Here is a 12,500-nt window from a genome sequence, read left to right on the forward strand (position 1 = left end):
CTCGTGCCATTTGATTGAAATTAGCTCCAGTTCATATGTAGAATGAAAAGCAATTGTCTTTAAAATCCATTCTCAGTTATTGAAGAGTTAGGGAAGGGGGGGTGGACTATCTGAGTGGTAGTAAAATATTTATGCAAGAATTGGTGAAGAACAATAATAATAATAATAAATAAATAAAAAAAAAACAAGAAGAGGAGCAGCTGGAAGGGTAAGAGTGCAAAGAGATATAATTGTGGTGAGAGTAATGATGATGATGCTGAAGATTAGAAAAATAAGAAAGGGGAAGAGAGGGAAGTACAGGTAGAGGGAAAGGAGGCTAAGGATTATACAAAAAAGGAGAATATAAATAGATATATAAAGGAAAAAAGGAATTGCTCCAGTTGTCAAATGTCTTTCATAACTTGGATCTACATATATCTGGGTGTAAGGGGGATAATTCATGTTAGCTCTTGTCTTAGGGTTAGATAAAAATGAAACTCCAGGTCCTAGGGTTAGATAAAAATGAAACTCCAGGTCCTAGGGTTAGATAAAAATGAAACTCCAGGATATCCCAGGTTAAGTACTTATTTTCAGAAAGACATGGAAAAGCAAATTTGTTGTAAGAGTGAAAGATGGTTGTAGTGATAGTAAAGGCAATAGTGATGGTATGGTAATACCAGAAGCTTGCTTGAAACAGCACAAAGCAGTCTGTGCTATTATGATAATCACCCCATGCAAGAAACAAATAGGGTAGGAGTGGGGAGCATTAAGCTATGGAAACTAGAAGCTAAAGACGAGAGTTTGAATATCTGCCTTAAACTCTTTACTGACAGGCATTCCTATAGCTGTCATGGAAACCCTACCCATCATGATAGGCACATGTATCTGTCATTACTCGCTCTAGCTAGTGAGATGAAAGGGCCGGCTATACACAACATTAAGGTTAAGCGGTTGCCAGTAGTCATCAGAATGAGTGCCACACACAAAATTCTGGCACCATCAGCATAGGGTTAGCAAAGATGAAATATGAATGGATACAATTTGAAGAGAACATTAGTAAAAAAAAACATTTTTGAAACAGTTATTGAAATCTGTGGAATGACTTTGGGTAAGAAAGGTAGAGAAGGAAGACTTACTGGTGGAACAAAGTGAAACAAGACCTTTTATATAATAGTAAATGGCAAGTGGAAATGAAGATGGGAGACAGTATAAAGAAAAAAATAGGCTTGAGACAGGTCAGTATATCCAAGAGGCAGGATTTTCTTGTTTGGAAAAGATTTAGATACCTTAGTAAGAGATTATAAGTAAGGTGGGAATACACTTAACTTGTTGGATCTGTTTGCATCACAGTGCCAAAAATAAGAGCGGTCCCCTTTGTAAAGTTATTTTGTGTAAACTTTTTTAGCTTTTTTGCCATTTTCCAATGTTCATATTTGTCTTTTGATTTACTTTTTCTTGCACAGACTCTATAACATCTCTCTATGTAGTAAATAATTCAGTGCAAGAAAAAAAAGTATGGAACATTTGGTTATTTGTCATATATTTCAATTTTCCCCCTCCCAAAACCTAACATGTCTTCATGGGAGGGCTTAGCAGACGGGGACTGAGACCCAATGTAGAGGATTACCCCTACCTTGCCTTAACTAATTTTGCTTGGTCCTTTCTTCTTTTCTCTCCTCCTCCGTATTTTCTTTATTCCCTTCTTCTATCCCATTTCTAAGGTGTGAGAGCCATACAGAAAGGATGAAAGGCTGGCTTTGTGTCAGTCACGAAAGGCCTCCAGGAGCCAGGGGCACAGTATTCCCTTGGTTAATTACCTAGCCCTTACCCCTAATGGGGACCCTGAGGGGTAGACTGTTTCTTTTCCCCCATTTATTTAGGCTCACCATGGCCAGTAATGAAGATTCTTTAACTTTAATAGAGGCATTAAGGGTGGCCCTTCATCAAATAGCCTATCTTGAATTTAATTTTGATAGTTTTCCAACCCCTGCCCCTCCTTTGACCATGGCTTTGTCCACTGACTTTAATACCCCCTCTGCAACCCTAGCAAACAACTCTAACCATTCCAAAACACCCAACAAGGTGATTACTCAACCCCTAGAAAGTACCTCTTCCTCATCCCCAACATTCTCCTCTTCATCTCCTGCTGCGCAACCCTCTTCAGTATCAATCCTGTCTTCCCTTATTACTACTCTTCATCCTTATTATCCCTCTGCAAACCTTTTGAGTACTGTCTTTGGCCCAGCCAAGTTGGATCAATTCTTTGTGATCCCCCCACAGCCCCCTATTCTGAGAATACCCTTCTCTTTCAACAGTGCCTCCAAAAACAAGTAGGCAAAGTCACCTTTTCTGGTCACTCCAGTTTTACACACCAGTTACCTTTGAATTTCAAGCTTGTGACAATCTACTCAAACTGACCTTACTGGCAAACCCATTCCTGCCTAACGTCACCCCTCACTTAATACTTGTACTGGAACTGTTTCTATTCCCCCAAATGCTTGTCCTATCTACAACAAGGACTGGTTAAGATTGTGAAAATGACCTGCTTACCTGCCTTGCTGATTATGATGCAGTGGCAATAGTGTTACACTATTCCTCTTAGAGCCAGTGTAAGTCCCATGTCAGTATTGCCAAGATTAGCTTCCATAGACCTGACCTCCCCCATGAATTTTATATCATTGGATTTTCATACCATTTATGACCATATTAACCCCTTCCTTGTCAATGTGAGAAATGTTGGCATTTTGACCACCCAGCCAAACACTGTCACTCCACAACTTGCTGACCTCTATGTGCCCAACCATTCAAATTGCCCTGTTTAGTCATGTACATGTGCCATTTGTTGAGATTCCCATAATGTATGTTATGGGAGTTGCCCTGCCTACAAGCTCAAATGTGAAGTGGCAGTCCTCAGATTCAAACTAGGCCTCACTCTACATGAGGTCAGAAAAGAAGCATGACAATGAGGTTTTTCCCTCTCAACTTATTCCAAAACAGTCCTTCACTTTGCTTCCCCACCATCTTCACAAGATATTTCTGCATCTCCCCCAGTATGTCTCCCCTATACCCTAAACCATCCTACGTCTACTCACCCTATCCCCCCATCAAATTTGTTTTCCATTCTAAATCCAGATACTCCAATCTCTACCACTTCCCCAATACCTACCCCCTGCTCCTCACTTTATTTGTCGCACTCCACCCTCTCCTACACCTTCCTCTTCTGCTCCTCAGATATCTATCTACACTTCTCCTCAGTCCTCTTCACCCAACTCCCCTCCAGAAACCCTTGAAGACATCCAAAACTTCCTAAAGATGACCCAAGGGAACACCCCCCACCCCCAATCCCTGTTCTTACTCCTTCTACATTTAAAGTATTTGCAGATAACCATCCTCCTCCTCCTCAAGTTCCCTCCACACCCCCTTCCTCCTACACCCCCCCAACATACCCCTCTCTCTACTGCTTCCGCTTGAATACTAGTACGAATCCCCTCTATCACAACAATGTCCTTCTCCAGACCCCTCCCTTCCAGATATTCTTCCTGATACTTCACCACCTACCCCAGTCCCCCTTTCTCATCCCCCAAATTCTTCTCCTACTTCTCCAACAACCACCTCTGTTTTACTTGAACAATGTCCCTATTCCTTTCCCAGTCACAGATACAATGCATTTCCTTCAATTGCTCTACACCCTTAACCTTTCCCATTTTACAAATCCCTGCTCTACTTCATTTACTTCCCTCTTTTCCCTTTTCGTTGCCATACTTTCCTATAACACCCTCTAATCTTAGACATCTAACACCTTCCCCTCTCCCTGGATTCTTCTCCTACTTTTCCAACAGCCAACTCTATTTTTCCTTTACCTTCCCCAGGGACAGATACACTATAATTTACTCATTCACCCAACTTCCCTAACCCTCCCCTTTCTACTAATCTCTGTTCTAGTTCACTTACTCCCCTTTTTTTCCCTTTTCACTACCATACTATCCTATAATGCTCTCTAATCTTTGACATATAACACATTTTATTGTAATCTTTAACTCTTCTTTACCCTTTCTGACACAAGACTTTACCATAGTGCTATATAACCTTTGATGTCTAGCACAGGGCTTTCCATTGCCCTGCCCCCCCCTCCTCCTATGTTTCTACATCCCTCCAGTATCTTTCAATCATTCCAGTTCTACCCCTTACTACTCCCCCTCCCCCTCCCAATAATTCTTTTCTCATGCTAAATCCAGACATCCAGACATCTACGACTATTCTAAATCCAGACATTCTAATCTTTACTTTACCAGTACCTACCCTCCTCCTCCTCCTTACTTTGCTCATAGCATAAGACAAACAAAATATTCCACCCTATCTTCTACATTAGCCTCTTCCCCCATCCTTCAAACATCTGTCATACCCTCTTCTCCCCCTCATAAACATTCATTTCTGAGACCTCCCCAACCAACTCCTTCAGAAACTCTCAAGGACATTTTTAAACATTCAAAACTGTTAAACCAGGATCCAGGATATGTCTACACCTCCTTCATCCCCCAATCTCTCTGCTCCCAAGCCCTCTACATTTAAAGTTACTGCCAACATTCATCCTCTCCTACTCCTCTAATCGCCCTTGCTCCGTACCTTCACCCATTTGCGTGCGTCTGTGTGTCTGTGTCTCGCATGCAGAAGTGGAAAAAAGATTAATGTGCCTAGTTCTCACAGAAATTGTTTTACTTCTGTGATAAATTTTTTGAGAGACTAACATGAATGTATATAGATAATTTTAGAAACAAAATGTCTATAGCTTCATCTATTTTTAAAAGTTTGCTCTTTCATCTTTCAGGTGACCATACAAAAGTAGAGGTGACATTACAGGAGAGAATGGTAATGACAGGTGGACAGTCTTTCACCATCAGAGAAAATAATGCAACTGTTGCAACAGGTGTGGTAACCAAAGTTCTAAGGAGTGTTGAAATCCCAATGAAGAGATTAGATAAAGTTGATTTTGAAAAGTTTTTGAATTAAAGAAAAAAAAAAAGAGAGGTTTGTAGTTCTTGTATTACACTTTGTAAATATATACATAATTTGCAATCATAATTTTTGTATCCTTCAAACACGGCAAAAGTTGGGTGGTAATGATACATGGTGTCACCTACAGGTTTATTGAGTAACATTTTTGAGAGGCGACTGATACACAGCATGTCCATTTGAGTAATAAGCATTGGTTATGTCTGTGGGGTGGATGCTACAAAGCAATGGATGGTGTGGGAGGTGACTTAGACCAGTGACATACCAGCCTACAGGCACAACACCCCACGGGACACTGACTAGGTTATTATTCACAGCTGCTCCAAGGAGTTAGCAGCAGCAGCAGTCATTGAAAGGTACACTAAAACCTAACTGCCTTGCAGTTCTTGTTGATGAAATGTCAATCTCCACAGAGCAGCAGCTTGAACGCTAGTGTAAAACACTTCCAGTTCAACCTAAAAATAAATGTGCAAGGTTATGTCAGTTGGCCATCTCTTTAAAGATGGTCTCCATTTCCAAGATTTCTTATTGTGCATTCATTTCTTTTCTGGCCTAATGCCAAGGTCACCCTGCACTTGTATATTATTGGTCTTTGCTGCTCAAAAAAATAAGGTTTATAACTCACATGATGACAAAGACACTTAGGACGAAGTGTAATTCATTTGAAATTATCTATCATTGACACACTGAAGCATGATGCTTCACTCCTCTCTGTGAGTATATTATCCACCTCGCTATGACCAGGGGAGGAGGCTCTACTTGTAGAGCACCAATGAGCCTCAAGGGGGAGGGGGTGATGAGGTTAACAATGATAAAAGAATAGGTTTTCTCTGATCTTCCTTGCCAAGTGTAAGTTACTACTGACAGGAATGAGGGGACAGAAGGGGGATGACCTGCCAACACCTAGTATCTTTGAGGCCATCGAACTGCTGGCACTCGTTCCTGCTTAGATGAGACTCTCTTGGCTTAATACTCTATCCAATACATTCATGATTTCCTGTGAATGTATTAAATAAAGACTTAATTCTTAATACAAGACACACTGGTCCGATGTCGCCACCAAACTAGTCTCGTCAGTTTCATAGTTTGAAAAGTAACTAAACATTTTTTAAAAATCATATAAATAGACACAAAAAACAAAAGCCTTAGCTTGGCACAGGAAGCAAAGTATGATTTAATTTCATCAATTTCATATAGTTATTCCTGGACTGAGTTAGTTAAAGCAAATATTTACATAGCAAAGCAAATCAGGCCTTTCTAGAAAATACTGATATTCACATCCACACAAAACTTTTTGTGTAATTTCTGTGACAATTAACACTCACTACATTGTACATACAAACACACACACTGAAGCACTGGTCTGGGAGACAGCAACTTTATGAGAGGATAAAACAGCGACGGTTTGAAGCAACCTAATAGTAGCAGGCTTATGTTACATATACAGTATATACACACCAGGACATTCACACATAAGCAGCACAGAGTAGAGGCGGGGCTAGTGGCTGGCACTGCTTCAACGTCATCCAGTAACCATACAGCAGCCAATGTGGAGCGGGGGAGAAGTCACACATGGCTGCCACTTAATGGATAGTGAACGCCATTGTGTAGGGGGGAGACCAGTGCCATGCCACCAGTGCTACCTAATATGAACAGCTCTGTGCACACACCTGCACAGCCATACATGCATAATCAACATCTGACAGAGCACCAGCGCTGTTGTTCCTCTCATGCGTGCATTCGGCACACTCACTCTTGCAACACTCACTCATACTTTCTCTCTTTTTAATTTATTTTATTTTTTATTTTCTAATTCCAACATGGTGATTGTTGAATGGGGGAAGGGGGCCCTCCTCCTTGCATTGCTACCATCAATATGACTTGGTTACTCTTGTTCAGTTTTGGTATGAAGTAAAGCAAGTGCTCCACCTTTGGCATACCAGCAAAGAGGTCTTTTCCTACTTGATCAAACCTCCTGTGACCCAGTACAAGGACTGGCAGAGTGGATGGGGGCCACCTCCCCTTCCATTACCACTGTCCCATACCATGCTTCTCACACCAGACATGACCAAAGCCAGGCCAGGTTTCAGTTACCACCTCGTCCTCCTCTAGCCTGGCTTTGTGACACACTTATACCTAACAAGAAAAGCACAATATCACATTTCACATGGGCAGCCTGCGTCCCTGACACATCCAAGCTTCTCTCTGCTGTCACCCAAATGCCACAGATGGCTGCTGGGTTTCACGTCCACAAGCAAGATTCCTTTCAGTTGCCACTGGTGACAACACTGATGACAGGCTGTCACATGAGCCTGAACCACAAGCAGTACGGACATGAACCACAGCTGTTGTGCCAGCCTGAACCACAAGCAGCAAATACAATTATGGGTGTAGGAGCAGCAGGAACAGTGTAAGAGGTGCAGGAGAGGCAGAGCACGGCCGGGGAGCAACAGCCACCGAGACTGCTCCTCTTGATGCATGTCTACTCGGACCTCCCGACGTGACTCCTGGTAACGAGGGACATCACCCTCACATTGTGCGGTATGGACCCTGCATTTTCAAAAACTATAAAAAAAGAGAAATTCATTAATGCTGTAGAAATATTATGAACTGAAACTTATGCACATTACAAAAATCATATACTTCATAAAAGAAAAAAACAGAATACAAGAATAACAACTGATAAATGCACAACTTACTTGGATAACAAAAGATGGGCCACCAGCCACAATCTCAGGAGGTATCTGACTCAAAGGACAGTTTTCAATAGACATTATCTGCAAATTTGTGCAGAGTGCCAACTCAAAGGGTAGGTTGTGTAGCTGAGGATTGTCATTGATGTATAAAGTCTCAAGAGACTCCAAAGTCCCTATTTCTTCTGGCAGGTAACTCAGGTTATTTTCACCAACGCTCAGGTGAGTTAGATTGACTAAATGCCTGCAAAATGAAATAGTATCCATGTTACTCTCAAGTTTTAAGCACTACAAAAATCTGATCTGGAATCAAGAGAACACACTGTCTTGTAAATATTCAAATCTAGAAACTCTAATGTATAACAAACAATCATGTACACATGTAAATAAATGGTCATCCAGCTAAACAGATAAGACATGAGCAGATCACTAACCCCAGAGCACGTGGCAGAGCAGAAAGCTGATTGGATTGGACTATAAGCCTTTGTAGATCTTTAAGGAACCCTATCTCAGGTGGCAACCCTTCTAGACGATTCTCCTCTAGATCCAACACCCGAAGCTTGCGTAAGTTGCCTATACTTGAAGGAATTTTCTGTAAAGGGAAAAACTTTTGTTTTACTTTTTTGCTTCCCAATCGTATTCACTTACACTTCCTCAGAATGCTATATTGCAGCAGCCATTTGCCATGCACAATTGTCTTTCATGGGTGTAAAGTAGCACACACTGTACTCAACACACCACACACCCAAACACCTAAACAAGTATGCACCCACACACTCACCCACCCACACACTATGACCACTGGCATTTGGTATATGCATGATCCACTGTGGTTTCATTATATCAATTTTGTTCACATGTAGGTAATTTAATAAATGCTTGCTCACAAAAGAGAGTATCTTTTCTGAGACTACCTGATATCGCCTCTATCCCGTTCTATTTACCAACTTTACGACTGTTATCATTATTTTTATTGATGCTATTAAAATTACCATTATTATTAAATAAACACTGACCCCTTGGATGCTTCACTTCCAGATGTTTCACTATCTGCAAGTGACCCAAAATACTGGCATTAGGCTTGTACAGCCAGTCTGACAGACATATGTTTTGTAGGCCACTCGCACACACAATCACTCGTGTGCGGTGACACTATTCCAAGCTTTCTCCTTGAAATAATATTTTCCTTTTTCTGCACAAGCATTTTTGGCTTTTTTGATATTTTCCAATGTCTATATTTGCCATTTGATTTCCGTTATCCAAATGGTATTCAACTATTTTCCTTGCACAGATCCCAATATTATCTCGAGGTAGTCCAGAATACAGTACAATAATACTAACAATATGTAACATTTCATTATCCTTTTCCTTTCCTCATTTTTTCTTAATATTCAATTTTCTGTAATACAGCCTGCGATGCTGGTCATGGCAAGCAGGAATAGGATCCTGGGCAAGGAAACAAAATCTTTCCTGGATTTGGTGCTCTTCCAATTATGGCTCAGGGATAATACATTCCTCTAATTTATCAATGGAAATAAGTCCCTTCCTAAACACCCAATGTATCTTATCACCCTCTACCAGCTTTGTGCACTCATGGCGTCATTCTCATTGTTGCAGGCTTCTGCTGAAATTCTCATGACAGCAAGGTCCTGTTACCCCAGTCATAATAGTCATGTCAGCCAGATCATAGGGGTTAATAATAATCATAAAAATTGAATTTTATCTACATGTTTCTTTTAAACTGTTGGTAAAGAATGGGCTACAGGAAGAATTTCTGATCCTAATTTAAATGTCTCTAAAATTAATTACTCCCATTTGTGGCCCATCATTTCTCATCCTTTTAGAAGTCTATCAGCTGCACAAACCAAACCTAAGCACTACAAGCATGATCATATAAAACTGGGAAAAAAAAAAGCCTTTCAACCCTGGACCACAAGCCTTTGTAATGCTTCAACTTTCCATTAAGATTTTGATTGTGTAGAGGTCACATACATCAGGGTACTCCTTAAGGTTTAAATATATTTATAAATGATACCACAGACTCCCATACACCTGTTTTGAGTGTTCCTGGAAATTTCAATTTGCTTATAACTGGGACACCCACTGACCCAAGGTCTCATCCTGACTATCAGTGGTGTTAAAACACTGAAAAATAAATAACTTTTTTCAGTGTTTTCATTGCTGAAAAGCATGACTATACCAAATTGCGTTGTAATTAGTTACAAAGCAAATGCTGCCAACTAATCCACTTTTAACCCACTAACGACGGGTGTCCCACATGAGACACCTGAAAAAATAAATATTGCCAGGCGTCCCGCCAGTGTGACGCTGTTTCGGGCTCGTGCTCCGACGCAGCAGCGGGCCACAGCCAGCGAGCAGGCAGAGTCCGTGCCAGCACCGCGCGCCAATTTTGTAGCTGCCCGGAATCTTTTATTTTCGGCTTCAAAATATACCGGCGTTAATGGGTTAAAGGTCTACTATTCTATTTTCAAACTCAATTATCTTCATGTGTGATACTAAGGAAAATATTTCAGACTTACCCTGAGATTATTGTTTGACAAAATAAGAACTTCTAAGCTCTGTAGACAAGATATATCATCTGGAACTTTTGTCAAATGATTCGTACCCAAATTAAGTTCCACCATATTCTGCCAAGACCCAATATCTGAAAAGAATACAGAAACACTTTATTCCTTTTTACTGAAATTGAAATATCAAAATTGTCAAATGTTTCATCACATACAAAAATTCTAAAGAAATTCACTGCATAAAATAAGGTAAAATATCCATTTCAGTATAAAGCCACAGTCACACTATAGCTTTATACTAGCTGGTCTCCTGCCAAGCCAGTACACCATCCTACATTCTAGTCCCGTGATACTAAAAGGCTTTTCACTTTACCCTGCTGAAAGGACCATCATCCTGCCTCCTGACCCTTGATATAAACACTGCAGCCCTGGCATTCTCAAAGGAAGCAGCACTGGCTGTATATACATCATACTTTTTCCTTTCCCTCAAAAGGGCAAAGAGGAAGAGGAAGCAATCAGAACCATTGTGGATTAGACACTGGTTTGACAGGAGAGAGTGAAATGTCTATAACACTGTGGATATTCCTAATGTAGATGTCTACTAATATCAGCTATTTACATCCTTTAGAGTATCTTGCTCTTGTAAGTTATTTGTGTTCCAAAAATCCTCATTGGCCTTAATATTTGGGAATAAACAACTTCAGAAGGAGGATCCATTCTCAAACTTTGTGCCAATGGAGTTCCATACATGGTAAAATTAGAAAAAGAATACTAAGATGACTTTTTATACTTTCATGCAACATAAATCCAAGAAAACATGTTAAACTGTATATCAAAACCCCATGAGGGCAAGGCAAAACCACCCTGTATCTCAGGGCCCCTCTACCAAGGAATAGTGTGAATGCAGATATAGGTGATGTCTCTGGAAAACCCGCTTCTGCCATAATACATCATTAATCAAGCAAGTTAAACACTTTCTTCCAATGGCTCATTTCTTAAGGCACAATTTAACTGGACTAGTCTTTGGCTAGGACATGACTAGTGTCTGAGTGCCCAACCAGGTATAATGTTTCAACAGCGAAATACACCACCATACCAGACCACACATGCCTCTCACTTGAGTAAAATCAAGCATAGTACTTCTCTTTTGGGCAACATGGAGTATAAGAACTTATTCCCTATTTTTGCTGTAGTTTCAGGTTTCATAGCATATAATTTTTTTAAAGATTTTAAATTTACTGATTTAACCAAGTGCCGACGGGTAAAAATGTTTGACAAGTGGACGTAAGAACAGGATTGTTGGCACACATCGGCAGTTTCCCGTTTGCACACGGCTCAATTGGTAGTTTGCAAGCTACATTTGGCCCCTAAAAGCTTTTATTTTGCTATAATTTATAAAGATATTATAATTTTGAAGGTTTACCTTCATTATAGGTACCATTGCCTAAAATCTTTACCATATAAATGAAGCCGCTACTATCGGAGAAAAACTAACTCCGTCTGACAAGTCAGTGGCGTGGGAATGGGCACGATACGATGCCATCTGTGTTTTGGTCCACAACAGCCGTGGCATGTACGTACATACCACTAGTTGGCAACGGGTTAAAATCAACACCCATCTGACGGGTCATTGATGCGCGTTTAGATCCTCAGCCATTTCTTTATTTTTTTTGGTAATAATGAAAAAAAAGAAAAAGATAATCACCTCTAAATGTTTTATATAAATCTCTAATATAACTTTTGTTGACTTCAAAGATATGTTAAGACACTGATAATTTCTATAAGCAAATTACAAACAATTTTTTAAATTGCACCATAGAAAGCTTCAAGATACCTAAAGAAAAAGAACACTCTAGGTTGAATTATCAATAGCTCCCCTCAGCCCTCAGATTTCTCACCAAACTGACATGTTTCGTCCAGATGGCCACGTGCACAGCAAGCCTGTGTGTACACAAAGCCTGTTAAACCACACCTTAAGAGTAAACTACTGGCCCTATCACACAGATGACACATACCAAGTGGGAGTGATGTGAGCCCATTGTAGTTCATATTGAGCTTGGTGAGGTGCCTGGCTCGAGAGAAAATGCCATATGGGATCCTGTCCACCTGATTGTGCTCCAGATTAATGGAGTGCACATTGGTGAACTGGGAAGGGCCTCCTACAGGGTAAGAGTTGAAGGCATTGCGTGAGAGAGTAAGGGAAGAAAGGTTGGAGAGGGAGCTCAGGAGGCCCTCAGGAAGTTGTGAGATCTGGTTGCCTTCAACATTGAATTCGTCAAGGTGTATGCAC

General features: G+C 40.6%; 2 protein-coding genes across 3 annotated transcripts in view; one reads left to right on the forward strand and one right to left on the reverse strand.

The window, feature by feature from the left end:
* LOC113810243 (mitochondrial translation elongation factor Tu 2) overlaps window positions 1–5,052 on the forward strand; it is a 6,717-nt gene extending 1,665 nt beyond the window's left edge. Inside the window, exon 3 of the mRNA XM_070128401.1 lies at window positions 4,805–5,052. Within this exon, the coding sequence (XP_069984502.1) occupies window positions 4,805–4,986 (182 nt within the window). The 3' untranslated portion in view covers window positions 4,987–5,052. The remainder of the gene's footprint in view (window positions 1–4,804) is intronic.
* Window positions 5,053–5,109: 57 nt separating this feature from the next.
* Window positions 5,110–12,500, reverse strand: part of Sur-8 (leucine-rich repeat protein shoc-2) — a 68,066-nt gene continuing 60,675 nt past the window's right edge. For both annotated transcript variants that reach the window (XM_070128400.1, XM_070128399.1), the window contains 5 exons: window positions 12,226–12,500; window positions 10,223–10,347; window positions 8,117–8,274; window positions 7,689–7,926; window positions 5,110–7,554 (listed from right to left, as the gene is read on the reverse strand). The exon at window positions 12,226–12,500 is cut by the window's right edge and continues 39 nt beyond it. In XM_070128400.1, coding sequence (XP_069984501.1) covers window positions 7,519–7,554; window positions 7,689–7,926; window positions 8,117–8,274; window positions 10,223–10,347; window positions 12,226–12,500 — 832 coding nt within the window. In that variant the 3' untranslated portion in view covers window positions 5,110–7,518. The remainder of the gene's footprint in view (window positions 7,555–7,688; window positions 7,927–8,116; window positions 8,275–10,222; window positions 10,348–12,225) is intronic.

The sequence above is a fragment of the Penaeus vannamei genome, chromosome 12 (assembly GCF_042767895.1).
Source record: "Penaeus vannamei isolate JL-2024 chromosome 12, ASM4276789v1, whole genome shotgun sequence".
In the NCBI taxonomy this organism is placed as follows: domain Eukaryota; kingdom Metazoa; phylum Arthropoda; class Malacostraca; order Decapoda; family Penaeidae; genus Penaeus; species Penaeus vannamei.